The sequence below is a fragment of the Gorilla gorilla genome, chromosome 20 (genome assembly GCF_029281585.2).
Source record: "Gorilla gorilla gorilla isolate KB3781 chromosome 20, NHGRI_mGorGor1-v2.1_pri, whole genome shotgun sequence".
Lineage (NCBI taxonomy): Eukaryota > Metazoa > Chordata > Mammalia > Primates > Hominidae > Gorilla > Gorilla gorilla.
The window spans coordinates 59,073,935-59,089,787 of NC_073244.2; the positions used below are offsets into that span (position 1 = coordinate 59,073,935).

General features: G+C 51.1%; 1 protein-coding gene across 8 annotated transcripts in view; it reads right to left on the reverse strand.

The window, feature by feature from the left end:
* Positions 1-15,853, reverse strand: part of ZNF541 (zinc finger protein 541) — a 50,955-nt gene that overhangs the window by 14,350 nt on the left and 20,752 nt on the right. For 7 of the 8 annotated variants that reach the window (XR_008673883.2, XR_008673881.2, XR_008673882.2 and 4 more), the window contains 6 exons: positions 12,709-12,949; positions 7,608-9,462; positions 4,351-4,409; positions 3,632-3,791; positions 3,161-3,334; positions 1,571-1,895 (listed from right to left, as the gene is read on the reverse strand). Coding sequence is in view for 5 of the 8 variants with exons in the window: in XM_019014385.2 (XP_018869930.2) it covers positions 1,571-1,895; positions 3,161-3,334; positions 3,632-3,791; positions 4,351-4,409; positions 7,608-9,462; positions 12,709-12,949 (2,814 nt within the window). In the remaining 3 variants the exon portion in view is untranslated. The remainder of the gene's footprint in view (positions 1-1,570; positions 1,896-3,160; positions 3,335-3,631; positions 3,792-4,350; positions 4,410-7,607; positions 9,463-12,708; positions 12,950-15,853) is intronic. The other variant, XM_055369861.2, reaches the window with a different exon arrangement.

Consider the following 15,853-nt stretch of genomic DNA (forward strand, 5'->3'; position numbering starts at 1 on the left):
CCCCCCTCCCTACATAAAAACAATTACAAAAAATTAGCCAGGCATGGGGGTGCATGCCTGTAGGCCCAGCTACTCTGGAGGCTGAAGCAGAAGGATCAGCTGAGCCCAGGAGGTTGAAGCTGCAGTGAGCTGTGATCATACAACTGCACTCCAGCCTGGGTGACAAGAGCGAGACCTTGTCTCCCAAAAAAACCCCCAAAATTTCTATATGAATGTTTATGGCAGCATTATTCATAATAGCCCAAAGTGGAAACAACCCAAATGTCCATCAACTGACAAATAAACAAAATGGGGCCCATCTGTACAAGGGAAAAATGTTCGGCCATAAAAAGGAATTGAGCACTGATACGCACTACAATATGAAGGGACTCTGAAAACATGCCAAGTGAAATAAACTAGACACAAAAGGCTGCATATTGTATGATTCTACTTACATGAAATGTCCTGAATAGGCAAATCCAAAGAGAGAAGGCAGATGAGTGGGTGCCCAAACTGGGGGAAGAAGGGACTGTGGGGATATGGGCAGAGTCACTGCTAATGAGCTCTGGCTTCTTCTGGGGATGCTAAGTGTGCTCTAAAATTAAGACTATGTGATAGTTGCACGGCCTTGTGAATATCCTAAAAATCACTGCATACTCTAAATGGGTCATTTGCATGGTATGTGAAGTACAGCTCAATAAATCTGTTAGGAAAATTACATAGGCCAGGCCAGGCACAGTGGCTCACACCTTTAATCCCAGCACTTTGGGAGGCTGAGGAGGGTGGATCACTGGAAGTCAGGAGCTCGAGACCAGCCTGGCCAACATGGTGAAATCCCATCTCTACTAAAAATACAAAAATTAGCCAGGCATGATGGCGCACGCCTGTAGTCCCAGCTACTTGGGAGGCTGAGGCAGGAGAATTGCTTAAACTTGGGAGTTGGAGGTTTCAGTCAGCCAAGATCGCGCCACTGCACTCTGGCCTGGGTGACAGAGTGATACTCTGTCTCAAAAAAAAAAAAAAAAAAAAAAAAGGAAATGACACAGACTGGACAGGGTGGCTCACACATTTAATGCCAGTACTTTGGGAGGTCAAGGCAGCAAAATCACAAGTCCAGGAGCTCAAGACCAGCCTGGACAACATAGCAAGACCCCATCTCTAAGAAAAATAAAAAATTAGCCAGGTGTGGTGATGCGCACCTGTAGTCCCAACTATTTGGGAGTCTGAGGCTGGAGGATCACTTGAGACCAGGAGATCGAGGCTGCAGTGAGCTGTGATCAAGCCACTGCACTCCAGCCTGGGTGACAGAGCAAGACCCTGCCTCAAAAAAGAAAAAGAAGATGACACAGAAGGGCAGGCAGAAGCATGGTCAGGCTAAATGGCCTCTACGTTTTCTTTCGGGCTGTAAAATTCTATGCACTAGAAGGCGCTTAGATCAGTCCTGGGGCGCATCTGAATAGCAAAGGAACCCTCAGACTAGGTACACCCAGGCAGGAGACAATCACTGAACCCAATGCTACAAGGTAGAGTGGCTGTGGTCCGCAGGCAATCCACCCTGGGATCACAGAGTGAGTGCCCCAGCCTCACTCACCGAGCATGGAGCTGATGAGCTGGTCAGGTCTGGCCTGAGTGGACGTGGAACAGAGAGTGTTGAAGTACACCCCAGAGCCCTCCCGGATGGGGCTGAGCATTGGGGGTGGTGTGTAGGGGGAGCACTGGAATAAGCCCTTCAGGAGGCAGTCCACCAGGAACATGGGCGACCGCAGGCGGCTCTGGTGGCATCCTGCAGGGCTAGGCTCCCCAGCCGTGGAGGGTGGAGGAGGGATGAACAGCCCCTTGGGTGGGGGCCGCTTCTTCCGCTTTCTCTGCTGGCTGCTCTCCTTGCTGTCTCGCTCCTCCCCGTCTTTCTCTTGTCCCTGAAGAAGTTTAGAACCACAGGTGGTCGCCTGAAGCCGCCTACTGCACCACTCCATCTCCAGGATGGAAAGAGAGCAGGAAAAGGAGACTGGCCAGAGACAGGAAACTAGGAAATGCACGCCCGGCGAAGGAGGCTGGCCACACCTGAGCCAGACCTGACGTACTGAGCCTGGCGATGATCCGGCTGCAGCCTTCTCCTGCACCCACTGCCCCAGCAGAGCCCCTGACTCTGTGTGAGAACAGCCTCAATCATTAAGATGACTGGCCCTTAAAAAGAGAGAGATCCCCAGAGATACAGTGTGACGGTGAAGAAAGAAATGCTGCTCCACCCAAATGACAAGCACCGAAATGACCCAGCCACTGACTCAGGGGACCTTCAGGTCCACGGACTGTGTCCCCGAGTCCAGCAGGAGCTTCTTCAGTAGGGGGTCCTCCAGTACAGGCTGCAGAGACAAGCCCTACGAGACTGATCACTCGTAACTCACCATGCTCTCTCTCACCTCCACAAAATCTCCTCTCCGCTCTGCCAGCCCTACTCCTCCTCATCTTCTAGGTCTCAGATCCCATACCTCCTCCTCCAGGAAGCCCTCCCTTACCTCCTCAGGCTGGGTCAGGAGCCCCCTGGGAACTCTCTGGGCTCCCTCTGCTCCCAGCTCTGCCCACTCTGGGTTGTCACTGTCTGAGGACAGGCCTGTCTCCTCCACTGGACTACGAGCCCTGGGAGGCAGGGCCCAGGCTATTGTGGTCACCTCTGTGTCCCCAGCACCACCCAGCACAGGGCCTGGCACAGAGGGGCTCAGTGAATGCTGAATGACTGAATTAACATGCAAACCAGGTTCTTCTGGATCAAGATTTTCTTTTTTTTTTTTTTTTTTTTGAGACAGAGTCTCACTCTGTTACCCAGGCTAGAGTGCAGTGGTGTGATCTCAGCTCACTGCAACCTCTCCTTCCTGGGTTCAAGTGATTCTCGGGCCTCAGCCTCCCGAGTAGCTGGGTTTACAGGTGCCTGCCACCATGCCCAGCTAATTTTTTTGTATTTTTAGTAGACATAGGGTTTCACCATGTTGCCCAGGCTCGTCTCGAATACCTGAGCTCAGGCAATCCACCCGCCTCAGCCTCCCAAAGTGCTGGGATTACAGGCATGAGCCACCACGTCCAGCCTGGAGTCAAAGATTTTCTGTGGTATCTGGTTTGGGTTTTTCCTACGGCTTCCCCCAGCAGCTGGGGGCAGTGGCAGGAAGGAGGCAGACCGACAAGCACCCACCATGGCCATGCTCCCTATGTGTCGGGTCACTGGAACCACGGGGATCGACTGGGGGACCACCAAAGGGGCTGCAGCTGTGGGGTCCAAGGGCTTCTTGGCTCCTGGGGGACTATGCCTGTCCCCTTCTGGCCTCAGCACCTGTCTTAGCGGCTTGCAAAACTCTGTGCCAAACACCTAAACACAGAAGAGAAGAGATGGCTCTTTGAGAAATAAGGTAGGTGGGGAAAGGAAGAGCTGCTTCAGCAAAAAAAGCTGTCATAGAAAACAGCAGTGAGTCTGTGGCATGGACCAAGCTGGAGAGCTGCTGCAGCCCATGGCAATGGCCTGCCCCTGGAGAGCCACACAGCCTGACTCCAGCCCCCGACCCAGAGTGACGTCCCCATCCTGAGAGAAGTGACACCAGTCTCGTTTACTCCCCACAGGCCTGCCAGAAACCCAGTAACCACCAAGCCACTGGTCGTCCCCCTTCACCTGCGGTTCCTGCTTCCCTCGAGGTGACGGCCACTGGTCGCTGTGAAAACACATGTGGCTGCTCAGCCCTTTCTCCGTATAAAACATCTGGCTGCAGTTCTTGCAGACAAAAGTGCTCCTGGGCTTCGTCCAGTCTGTGGGACTGCCGTTTTGCTGGTTACTGTGGGACATGGCAGGAAAGAAGAGTGGGAGATTAGGACTCTGTCCTTGATCACTGATTTTTTGTTGTTTTTTTTTCTTTTTTGTCTATAACTCCAATCCACTGACTTTTTTTTTTTTTTTTGGAGATGGAGTCTCACTCTATTGCCCAGACTGGAGTGCGGTGGCACCATCTCGGCTCACTGTAACCTCCACCTCCTGGGTTCAAGTAATTTTCGTGCCTCAGCCTCCCAAGTAGCTAAGATTACAGGTGTGTGCCAATATACGTGGCTAATTTTTATATTTCTAGTAGAGACAGAGTTTCACCATGTTGGCCAGGCTGGTCTCGAATTCCTGACCTCAAATGATCCCCTTGCCTCAGCCTCCTGAAGTGCTGGGATTACAGGCGTGAGCCACCGCGTCCAGCCTGACTACTCTTGATAAACCCTATAAAATGGAGGCTGTACCCTAATCCCATTAGGACTGAAAGCATCCTCCCCACTCACTTGTCCAGGGCCGGCACAGGAAGGCCAGAGGACTCCTGTCAGGGTGCATGCAGGATCTGGGGCTTCTTAACTTACCCTCTGCCTGCCATGTTCTCTTCCTTCACCGGATGGGGGAGCCTGTAGATGTTTCCACCCTGAAGATGAAAATGCATCTGAACCAACACATCCAAAATGAAGAGGCAAGAAGAGCTCAAATTACAGACTTTCAGAAGAAAACATCAGAGTAAATCTTCATGACCTTGGATTAGACAGTGGTTTCTTAGATAAGACACCAAAGCAAAACAGACAAATTAGACTTCATCAAAATGTAAAACTTTTAGCCAGGCATGGTGGCTCATGCCTGTGATCCCAGGACTTTGGGAGGCCGAGGTGGGAGGATTGCTTCAGCCCAGGAGTTTGAGACCAGCCTGGGCAACATGGCGAAACCCCATCTCTACAAAAAATACAAAAATTGGCCTGGCATACTGGTGTGGGCCTGAGGTCCCAGCGACTCAGGAGGCTGAGGTGGGAGAATCACTTGAGCCCAGGAGTTCAAGGTTGCAGTGAGCCATGATCACACAACTTCACTCCAGCCTGAGTGACAGTGAGACCCTCTCTCAAAAAAAAAAAAATAAAAATAAAAAAATAAAAACTTTTGTCCTGCAAATGGTATCATAAATAAAGTGAAAAGACAGACCACAAAATGAGAGAATATTTGCACGTCATGTGTCAGATAAGGGTCTTGCATCCAGAATATATAGAGAACTCAAAAAATAGTAATCTGATTTTAAAAAATAAGCAAAGGACCTGAACAGACATTTCTTCTAGAAAGATACACAGATGGCCAATAAGAACACAGAAAGGTGTTCAACGTCAGCAGCCACGGGGAAATACAAATCAAAACCACAATGAGATACTGCTTCACACCCGCCAGGGTAGTTATAATTTAAACAAACCACGGACAATAACAAGTGTTAGTGAGGACATGGAGAATGTGGAGCCCTCATACAATGTGGGTGGGAAGAGGAAACAAGCAAAACAGCCTAGAAGTTCCTCAGACCTAAAACAGAGAGCTGCTGTACGACCTGGCGATTCTACTCCTAGAACATAAATCCCCATAAAAATCTGTACATGGGTGAATATTCACAGCAGCACTATATTCAAAATAGCCAAAAAGTGGAAACAACCCAAATGTCCATCCACTGATGAACAGACAAATAAAACGCGGCCTTATCCATCCAACAGAGGATCACTCAGTCATGGAAAGGAATGCAGCTCTGCCGTTTGCCACCCCACGGATGAGCCTGGAAAACATCACGCTGAGTGAAGGAAGCCAGATACGAATGCCACAGAGTGCATGATTCCACTCATATGCAATGTCCAGAACAGACACATCCACAGAGACAGAAAGGAGACTCGTGGCTGCCAGGCCCTGGGGGGAGGGTGAGATTGTGGGTGACAACTAAGAAATGTGGGGTTCCTTTTGGGGAGATGAAACTGTTCTGGCAAAGAGTGGGGATGGTTGCACGATCTTGTGAATATATTACAAATTACCCAATGCTACACTTTAAAATGGTGTATTCAGGCCAGGCACCATGACTCGTGCCTGTAATCTCAGCACTTTGGGAGGCCGAGGCAAGCAGATCACCTGAGGTCAGGAAAGACCAGCCTGGCCAACATAGTGACACCCTGGCTCTACTAAAAATACAAAAATTAGCTGGGCATGGTGATGTGTGCCTGTAATCCCAGCTACTTGGAAGGCCCAGGCAGGAGAATTGCTTGAACTTGGGAGGCAGAGGCTGCAGTAAGCCAAGATTGCACCACTATACTCCAGCCTGGGCAACAGAGTGAGAGACTCCATCTCAAAAATAAATTTGGCCAGGCACAGTGGCTCACACCTGTAATCTCAGCACTTTGGGAGGCTGAGGCGGGTGGATCACGAGGTCAGGAGTTCAAGACCAGCCTGGCCAAGATGGTGAAACCTCGTCTCTACTAAACACACAAAAATTAGCCAGACGTGGTGGCACATGCCTGTAATCCCAGCTACTCGGAGGCTGACGCAGAGAACTGCTTGAACCCAGGAGGCGGAGGTTGCAATGAGCTGAGATAGCACCACTGCATTCCAGCCTGGGCAACAGAGTGAGACTCCATCATAAATAAATAAATAAAATAAATTAAAAAAATAAAATAAAGTGGTGGATTTGGCTGGGCATGGTGGCTCATGCCTGTAATCCCAACACTTTAGGAGGCCGCGATGAGAGGATTGCTTGAGCCCAGGGGTTCAAGACCAGGCTGGGCAACATAGCGAGACCCCCCCATCTCTAAAAAATACATAAAAAACAAAATGGTGCATTATTTGGCACCTGAATTAAGTGGCACCTGAATTTGTTAAGATGTTAACAAAACAAAAATGAGGTAGCTGTGGTATGATGGGAAGCTACTCATCCTCCTGAGTAGCTGGGACCACAGGCGTGCACCACCATGCCCGACTAATTTTTTTAAATTTTGGTAGAGACAGGATTTCGCCATGTTGCTCAGGTTGGACCTGGAGTCAGGAGATCTGGATGAGCTCTTTGGACCAGGCCCTCCAAACACAACATCTGGAGGAACCAGTGAATAATTATCAATGTGCTTAAGTGTGGGGCATGATGCAGGTGCCCACTTGTGCTCGTGGAAACCAAGACTCACAATCAGAAAACACATGGCCATTTCAAGCAGGAATCTTTAAAGGAAAGAGAGCATCTACCTTCATATCCTCTGAAGATTCTAAAAAGGCAAATCCAAAGGGAAACAAGAGAAAAAAAAAAAAAGCAAAAAAGGCTTCATGAGATAACAGTGTTTTGAACAACTCTGGGATATCCTCATGTTGATCTTTTTTTTTTTTTTTTAAGACAGGGTCTTGCTCTGTTGCCCAGGCTGGAGTGCAGAGACACAATCTCAGCTCACTGAAACCTCCACCTTCCAGGTTCAAGCGATTCTCCCACCTCAGCCTCTCGAGTAGCTGGGACCACAGGCGTGTGCCACCACACCCAGCTAATTTTTTAAAATTTTGGTAGAGACTGGGTTTCGCCATGTTGCCTAGGCTGATCTGGAACTCCTGAGCTCAAGCAGTCTCCCCACTTCAGCCTCCCATCCCAAAGGGCTGGGATTACAGGCATAAGCCACCTCACCTGGCCTCATTCTGGTCTTTTTTTTTTTAGTGGGGAAAACCACAATCTTTCGGAACCTTAATTCCTTCCTCTGTAAAATTGCATCTGGGGACTCTCTGAAATGAAATAAAATGCCTGGACAACTAACAAATGCAAAGGAAACTCACTCCACTCTGGTCAGGCCACGTGAGAGAGAGCTGGTACCTGGATTCTGCTGAATATTGTCAGCTTGGACTTGGAGTGATCTGCCGGGGGCCCGGCCGATGAGAAGGAGGCCATGGCTACCTGGCTCGGAGAAGCCGCACAGCACATATCCATCTTCGCCTTCTCTTTCCGGAAGCCGGAGAATCGCGGGGCCCTGGGGTTGCCCAAGAGCCGGTAGCCTCCACCCCGGGAACAGGCTGGGCCCTTTTCACCTTTTGTGATCCTTGAAGCCGCGCCATTCTCGGCTGGGGCCTGCTTCCCTGGCAGCGAGGCTCCTGGTGGCTCCTCCCCACCTAACTGGGTCTGCCGTTGGCCTGTGGAGGGGAAGATGTCCTCCAGGTCCAAGGTCCCTTTAGAGGATCGCAGCTGCTTGGCCAGAGAAGAGATGTCTGGATTCCTGGAAGGGTCCAGAGACGGCGCTGCAAGGGGCGTTGGAACCGCGGCCACTTTCAGTCCCCCCTTTGCGTCTCGTCTCGTGCTGCCGGGGGAGGCCTCTCTGGGAACCCCGGGTGTGGTTTTTCTCCTGCGGGCTGGGGAGCCCTCTGCCTCGGGGTTTCCAGGGCCGGCGTGTAGAGAGTCCACAGCAGGAGCCAGTGGCGGGGGCTGCTGCGGCCACGGCCCCTGCAGCGGCCTCAGGGCGGCTGGTTTGCCCTCGGGCGCAGGGAGCTGGGAGGAGGCTGCTGCCACCTGGGCATGGGAGAAGATCCGCTGGGACTTGGTTATCATCTGGAACACCTGCATCTGCTCGTGGCTCACAAGAGGTTCCTGCGACTTGAGGAAGAGCTGGCGGAAGAGCGGCGAGGCATCCGCAGGGAGCCCGCCTGCCTTCTGGGCCTCCTGGAGGCCGGGCTCCCCGGGGTTCTGGCACAGGAAGGAGTCGCAGTCGACCTTGACCTTCTTGGGGGCGCAGGGGTCATCTTCCCCGCTGGCCGACCTGGGGTCGCTCGGGGCCTCCGCGGGGGCCCTGAGGAGCGCGGCAGGGAAGGGCAGCGCATCCTCCAGGCCGCCGCCGGGGCCGGGCGGGGACTCCTCCGAGGGGCTTCCGCTGCTGGGTCCCGGGCCAGACTCGGAGCCCTCCCGCGAGGGCACGGCCGAGGGCTTGTGGACAACAAACACGTTGTTGCCTTTGCTTTTGGGACAGCCCGGCAGGTTCCGGAGCCACTGGAAGCTGTGGCTCGATGGCTGGGAACTGGCAGGGACCGTCTGGCCTCGGAAGAGAGGCAGGCAGGCAGGCACGGAGCCGCCCTCGGGCCAGCACTCTGCGGTGGACCGGGCCTGGAGCAGCGCGGTATCTGGCTCCGGCTCTGGCGGGTCGGGGGCGCCGTTCTCGGCGGCCCTGGAATTAGCGGCTGTGAACACGTCAGTGGCCGGCTCTTTCTGTGGGAGGCGAGGCTCCTCGGGAAGCTCGGTGTCCAGCGCTGCTGGGGCCGCGTGGGGGCCGGCTGGGGTGCAGGACGAGGACCCCGATGAGGCGGGGCAGGGACAGGCAGTGTTCCTCCCTTCGCTGTCTGAAGCCCCCGCCGGGGCTGGGCCAGGAGAACGGGTCTTCTGGTGGACGATGCTACTCACGATGCGGCGCAGGAGGTCCCGGTGGGGCAGGAGGGAGCCGGGGGACCTGGCCTCTGGGGGCACCAGGGACCGCAGGCTGCTGGGGGGCGGCTGGCCGGCCGACTCGTGGGCGTGGGGGGAGTCCCCGCAGGCCTCTTCCTCCGGGGGGGCTTCCTTCAGGATGCACAGGCCGTGCTGGACCTCGTAGTGCCGGCGCAGAGAGCGGTAGTCGCAGTAGCTCTTGCTGCAGCCCTGCTCGATGCACACGAAGGGCTTTGTCTTCTGGTGGGTGAGCATGTGCCCGGTCCTGGAGCCAGACACAAGCAGGGGCGTCACCGGGGCACCTGGGACCGGGCTTTCTGCTGTAGGACCCTGGTGGCCCCCAAAAGTCTGTGGTACAGTTGCACCACAATTCAGAAATTGTACTCAGCCCCCACGAGGAAAGACCACCCAGCAAACCCTGCTTCGGTCAAAGCCATCTGGCAGGGGAGTTCCTCTCCCCTCACCTTTAAGCAAACCCCTTACAGAAAAGTAAAAAAAAAAAAAAAAAAACCAGCGGGGCACAGTGGCTCATGCCTGTAATCCCAGCACTTTGGGAGGCCGAGGTGAGTGGATCACTTGAGGTCAGGAGTTTGAGACCAGCCTGGCCAACATGGTAAAACCCGTCTCTACTAAAAATACAAAAAATTTAGCTGGGTGTAGTGGCACATGCCAGTAATCCCAGCTACTGGGGAGGCTGAGGCAAGAGAATCACTTGTACCCAGGAGATGAAGTGCATTGCAGTGAGCCGAGATCGCACCACTGCACTCCAGCCTGGGCGACAGAGTGAGACTCTATCTCAATAAATAAATAAATAAACAAATAAATAAAATTTTAAAAAAATACAAATAAAAAAATCCACTGAGGCCAGATCAGATTTCCCCAGAGTGGGTTCCCAAGGAACACAAAGACCTCCAGAGTTACTCCTCAAGGACTTTGGCACAGCTAATAAATAAGTTTTGAAAAAACACCATTCACTCCTTGGAGGTTCACAATGCACAGTAGCAAATGTAATTAATTAATTTTTTGTTTTTGAGACGGAGTCTTGCTCTGTCACCCAGGCTGGAGTGCAATGGCACGATCTCGGCTCACTGCAACTCTGCCCCCCAGGTTCAAGCGATTCTTGTGCCTCAGCCTCCAAGTAGCTGGGACTACAGGTGCGTGCCACCACGCCCAGCTAATTTTTGTATTTTTAGTAGAGACAGGGTTTTGCCTTGTTGGCCAAGCTGGTCTCGAACTCCTGACCCTCAAGCGATCTGCCCGCCTTGGCCTCCCAAAGTGCTGAGATTACAGGCGTGAGCCACTGTACCCGGCACACAGTAGCAAATGTAAAAGCCACACAGAGAGAGACCTGTTTAACTTTCAGTGTCTCTCAAACTTATTTGCCCAGAGAACTGTTTTTGGTTTTGTTTTCAAAAAGTCCCTATTAGCATTCCTGAGAACCAGAATTCTGCAGAACAGACTGGAGGAGATGCTAACTTGGGGACGATCCTTCCTTTAACAAAGGAATCTGTGCCTTACCGTAGGAGACCCCTAAGAAGATGCTACCTGGAACCCCCCACAGCAAAGAAGCCAATTTACAGAGGCCCAATCCATAGAAACATTATAGAGCCAAACAGCCAAATGTGCCTATAGTTTCTGCAAACAGAAATGCATGTAAATATGTATTGCATCACACCTACCTCTGCATTAACACATTATAAATATAAGCAGAGCAGTACATCACCCTCTGGGCCCCCAACAGCCCTGCTCTGGACAGTCCTAGTCGATGTGGACTAAATCATAAAGTCTTTCCCCAAAGGCTCACCCTCGGCCTCTGTCTGAGGGAAGCAACAGAGCGGGAATCAGGAGACCTAAGTTCTACCCCCAGCTGTTACCAACTTGTGACATGAGCAAATTGGCTCCTTTTCCTGGGGTAGGTGTGGGTGAGAGGATAAGATGAAAGATGGATTAGTCAAAGCCCCTTGTGAAAGGGAGGAGCCCCGTAAGAATGCAAAGTACTTTCATCTCCCACTTGCAGGTCTCCTGTTTGAAAAACATGTGTCTTTCTTTCCCCCACAGGCAAGACAAGCTTATCATTTCCAAGACATTAAGCGGTGGCTCACACCTGTAATCCCAGCACTTTGGGGAGGCCGAGTCACGCAGATCACTTGAGAAATCCTGTCTCTACTAAAAATACAAAAATTAGCCAGGCATGATAGTGCATGCCTGTAGTCCTAGCTACTCAAGATGAGGAGGCAGGAAAATCACTTGAACCCAGGAGGCAGAGGCTGCAGTGAGCTGAGATCACACCTCTGTACTCCAGCGTGAGTGACAGAGCAAGACTGTCCAAAAAAAAAAAGGAAATTTTGCTCCTGACACTTTTTCAGTCAAAAGTTAAAAGGAACAGAATGAGTTTTTCAAAAAAGAAAAAAAAACAAAACAAAAATAGAAAAGAAAAACAAAGCTGGGGCCGGGTGCAGTGGCTCACGCTTGTAATCCCAGCACTTTGGGAGGCTGAGGCAGGTGGATCACAAGGTCAGGAGTTTGAAACCAGCCTGGCCAATATGGTGAAACCCCATCTCTACTAAAAATACAAAAATTAGCTGGGCGGGGTGGCATGCGCCTGTAGTCCCAGCTGCTCGGGAGGCTGAGGCAGGAGAATCGCTTGAACCTGGGAGGTGAAGGTTGTAGTGAGCCGAGATCGTGCCACTGCACTCCAGCCTGGGTGACAGAGCAAGACTCCGTCTCAAAAAAAAAAAAAAAAAAGAAAAACAAGGGTTAATGCTCCATTGCCATGTTCTAGAAGCAGGCGTCTCATCTTTCCTGTCTCGTGCTATCCCAAAACACAGAGAACACAGATCCGTTTTCCTCAGACACCTACCAGAGACTCAGGACATAGCTCTATAAAGTTAGCCCAACTCCTCCCATGACACAATTGACTCAGGAGCCAGCTGTTAGGCGTTTTTAACCCACAAGCGGCCCATCTGCAAACAGAAGCAGGGGCTTCCTCACAGGCGTGAATTTAGGGGCTGGGACAGCAGCGCCCACTCTCTTCCCTGCACTCTGATGGTGTGAGAAGAACGGAGTGGGCTGGGCACGGTGGCTCACACCTGTAATCCCAGAACTTTGGGAGGCCAAGGCGGGAGGATCACTTGAGGTCAGGAGTTCAAGACCAGCCTGGCCAACATGGTGAAACCCTGTCTCTACTAAAAATAATACAAAAATTAGCTGGGTGTGGTGGCGGGCGCTTGTAATCCCAGCTACTCAGGAGGCTGAGGCAGGAGAATCACTTGAACCCGGGAGGCGGAGGTTGCAGTAAGCCGAGATCATGCCACTACACTACAGCCTGGATGACAGACAAAAAAAAAAAGCATGGAGTGGCTGTGGCTGCGGCTGAGCAGAGGTAATACACGTCTGGAAAACCCAACAGAGGACGAGACAGGTTGATCTGGGAGAATAGGAAGAAGACCCAGGAACATGTCCCCACCCCCAGCCCCTGAACAGACGTTTTTCTGACCAGACTCCCACATACAGGTGGTCCTGGCGCTTAAAGGCCTTGCTGCAGATTTTGCAGACGTGCTTCCTTTCCTGGCTGTGTGTCAGGTAGTGCTTGCTCAGAGAACTGGCGCTGCTGAACACCTTCCCGCACAGGCTGCAGTCCAGAAGTGGGTTTTGAGGGGAACTGTGCTGCCGCTTTCCTTTCCTGGCACTCCCCGAGGTGGCCCTTCCTCCTTCGTCAGCCTCTTTAGCCTTAAGCACACCTAGCCCCAGGTCTAAACAGAGGGAGAAAGCACAGGTTATACACAGCCAAGGCAACCAAGCGAAAAGCGCGACTAAGGCACTCTACACCTCTTAGAACCATGGTGGCCTTGTAAGTGTCGTGCAAGAACTCTTGCTCCACACAAAGTAAACAAGGTTCAGGAGCAGGTGAGGGGAACACAAGCCCTGCAGGATGGCACCCGGACTTGGTGCCACGTGTGGAGGGATGACTGCAGGCTGAAGCCCTTCCAGAGCAGCATGACCACAATGGGCTTGGCTTTATGACCACACCATCACCTGGTACTCTTGGAAGGGCAATTAGAAATATATTATCCAAAACCTTGGAAAAGTGGAAATCCTTGCACACACCCAGCCAATTCTGTTTTTGGGGTTTTCACATAAGGAAATAAATGTAGCTTTGTACAAAGATCTAGCTGCAAGGGAGTAAACTGTCATACTGCTTTTCCTGGTGAAATGTTATAAACAACCTAATATCTGGGTTGGGCGTGGTAGCTCACACCTGTAATCCCAGCACTTTGGGAGGCTGAAGCAGGCGGATCATTTGAGGTCAGGAGTTCAGGACGAGCCTGGCCAACATGGTGAAACCCCGTCTCTACCAAAAATACAAAAATTAGCTGGGCATGGTGGTGTGTGTCTGTAATCCCGGCTATTTGGGAGGCTGAGGCACGAGAACTGCTTGAACCCAGGAGGCGGAAGCTGCAGTAAGCTGAGATAGCACCACTGCACTCTAGCCTGGGCGACAGAGTGGGACTCCGTCAAAGAAAAAGAAAAAGAAAGAAAGAAAGACAGGAAGGAAGGAAGGAGGAAGGAAGGAAGGAAAGAGAGAGAGAAAGAGAGAGAGACAAAGAGAAAGAAAGGAAGGAAGGAAAGAAAAAGAAAGAGAAGGAGAGAAGCAAAGAAAGAAAGGAAAGAAAAAGAAAAAGAAAGGAAAAGAAAGAAAGAAAAGAAAGAATCAGATGGACTAGTAGGATTATTAGCTGGTTTTATTTTCCTCTTTTTGTATAGGTAAATTGTTTATATTTTATGTATCCCTTGGATAAAATGATAAAATATATAGTTATGAATCACATCACCCAAGAAATAGTTAAAGGAACTGGGAATATTCAGTTTGGAGAGGTCAGACGTCTTCAAATATCTGAAGGGCCAGTGTATACAGGAGACAGCAGACTGCTTCTGTCTTGCTCTAAGTACAGTGGTGCGATCACAGCTCATTGCAGTCTCTAAGTCCTGGGCTCAAGTGATCCTCCCACCTCAGCCTATTGAGTAGCTGGGACTACACGGGCCACCACCACTCCCAGCTGGTTTTTAAATTGTTATTTGTTGTAGAGCTAGGCTTGGTGAATGATAATTAAAGGGAAGCTGACCTCACACCACTGGAAACATAGGGTTTGTCCTTGTTCACTGCTGTGTTCTCAGATGCGAGAGTTCCCATTCTGGCACTCATAGGCACTCAATAACTGTATGTTAGATGAAGGAATAATAAAAGATTTTTCTACTTTTTAGATTGACCTGAAAGGTGGATTAGACTGTCTTTTTTTTTTTAATTTTTTTTTTTTTTGAGACTGAGTCTTACTCTGTTGCCCAGGCTAGAGTGCAGTGGCGCAATCTCGGCTCACTGCAACCTCTGCCTCCCAGGTTCAAGCCTCAGGCTCTGCAGTAGCTGGGACTACAGGTACCTGCCACCATGTCCAACTAACTTTTGTATTTTTAGTAGAGATGGGGTTTCACCATGTTGGCCAGGCTGGTCTCGAACTTCTGGCCTCAGGTGATCCACCCACCTCAGCCTCCCAAAGTGCTGGGATTACAGGTGTGAGCCACCGCGCCCAGCCTGCCTTTTTAATTTCTTATTTCTTATTATTTTCTTAATAGAGATGGGGTCTCACTATGTTGTCCAGGCTAGAGTGCAGGGGTTATTCACAGACGCAATCATAGCTCACCGCAGCCTTGAACTCCTGGGCGTGAGCAGTCCTTCTGACTCAGCCTCCCAAGCAGGTGAGACTACACGTGCACACCACCATGCCCAGCTAATTTTTATTTTTATTTCTTGAGACAGGGTCTTATTCTGTCACCCAGGCTACAGTACAGTGGTGCGATCACAGCTCATTGCAGTCTCTAAGTCCTGGGCTCAAGTGATCCTCCCACCTCAGCCTATTGAGTAGCTGGGACTACACGGGCCACCACCACTCCCAGCTGATTTTTAAATTGTTATTTGTTGTAGAGACAGGGTCTCACTATGTTGCCCAGGTTAGTCTCAATCTCCTGGACTCAAGCAATCCTCCTGACTTGGCCTCCCAAAGTGCTGGGATTACAGGCGTGAACCATACATAGCACCTGGCTTAAACTGCCTTATGAGATGGCAAGTTTGTTTGTTTGTTGAGATGGAGTCTCACTCAGTCACCCATGCTGGAGTGCAATGGCACCATCTTGGCTCACTGCAACCTCTGCCTCCTGGGTTCAAGTGATTCTCCTGCCTCAGCCTCCTGAGTAGCTGAGATTAGAGGCGCCTGCCACCATGCCAGGCTAATTCTTATATTTTTAGTAGAGACGGGGTTTTGCCATGTTGGCCAGGCTAGTCTCAAACTTCTGGCCTCAAGCGATCCTCCCACCTCAGCCTCCCAAAGTGCTGGGATTACAAAGTGCATGAGCTACTGTGCCCAGCCAAGATGGCAAGTTTGGAAATAATAATTTATCAGGGACACTATGGAGATGGGATCCAAGAATTCAATGGGCCAGGGCATGGGAAGAGCAGGAGGTTGCTCTAAAGGATCCAATTGTGCAAATTCTCTGTGGCTCATGAGATGCAGTGTGACAGACACAGCAGAAGGGAAACTGGGCTGGGAGTCTTGAGGCCTAGACTCTCCTCCCAATCCTGCCTGTGGCCATTTGTCATGGAACTT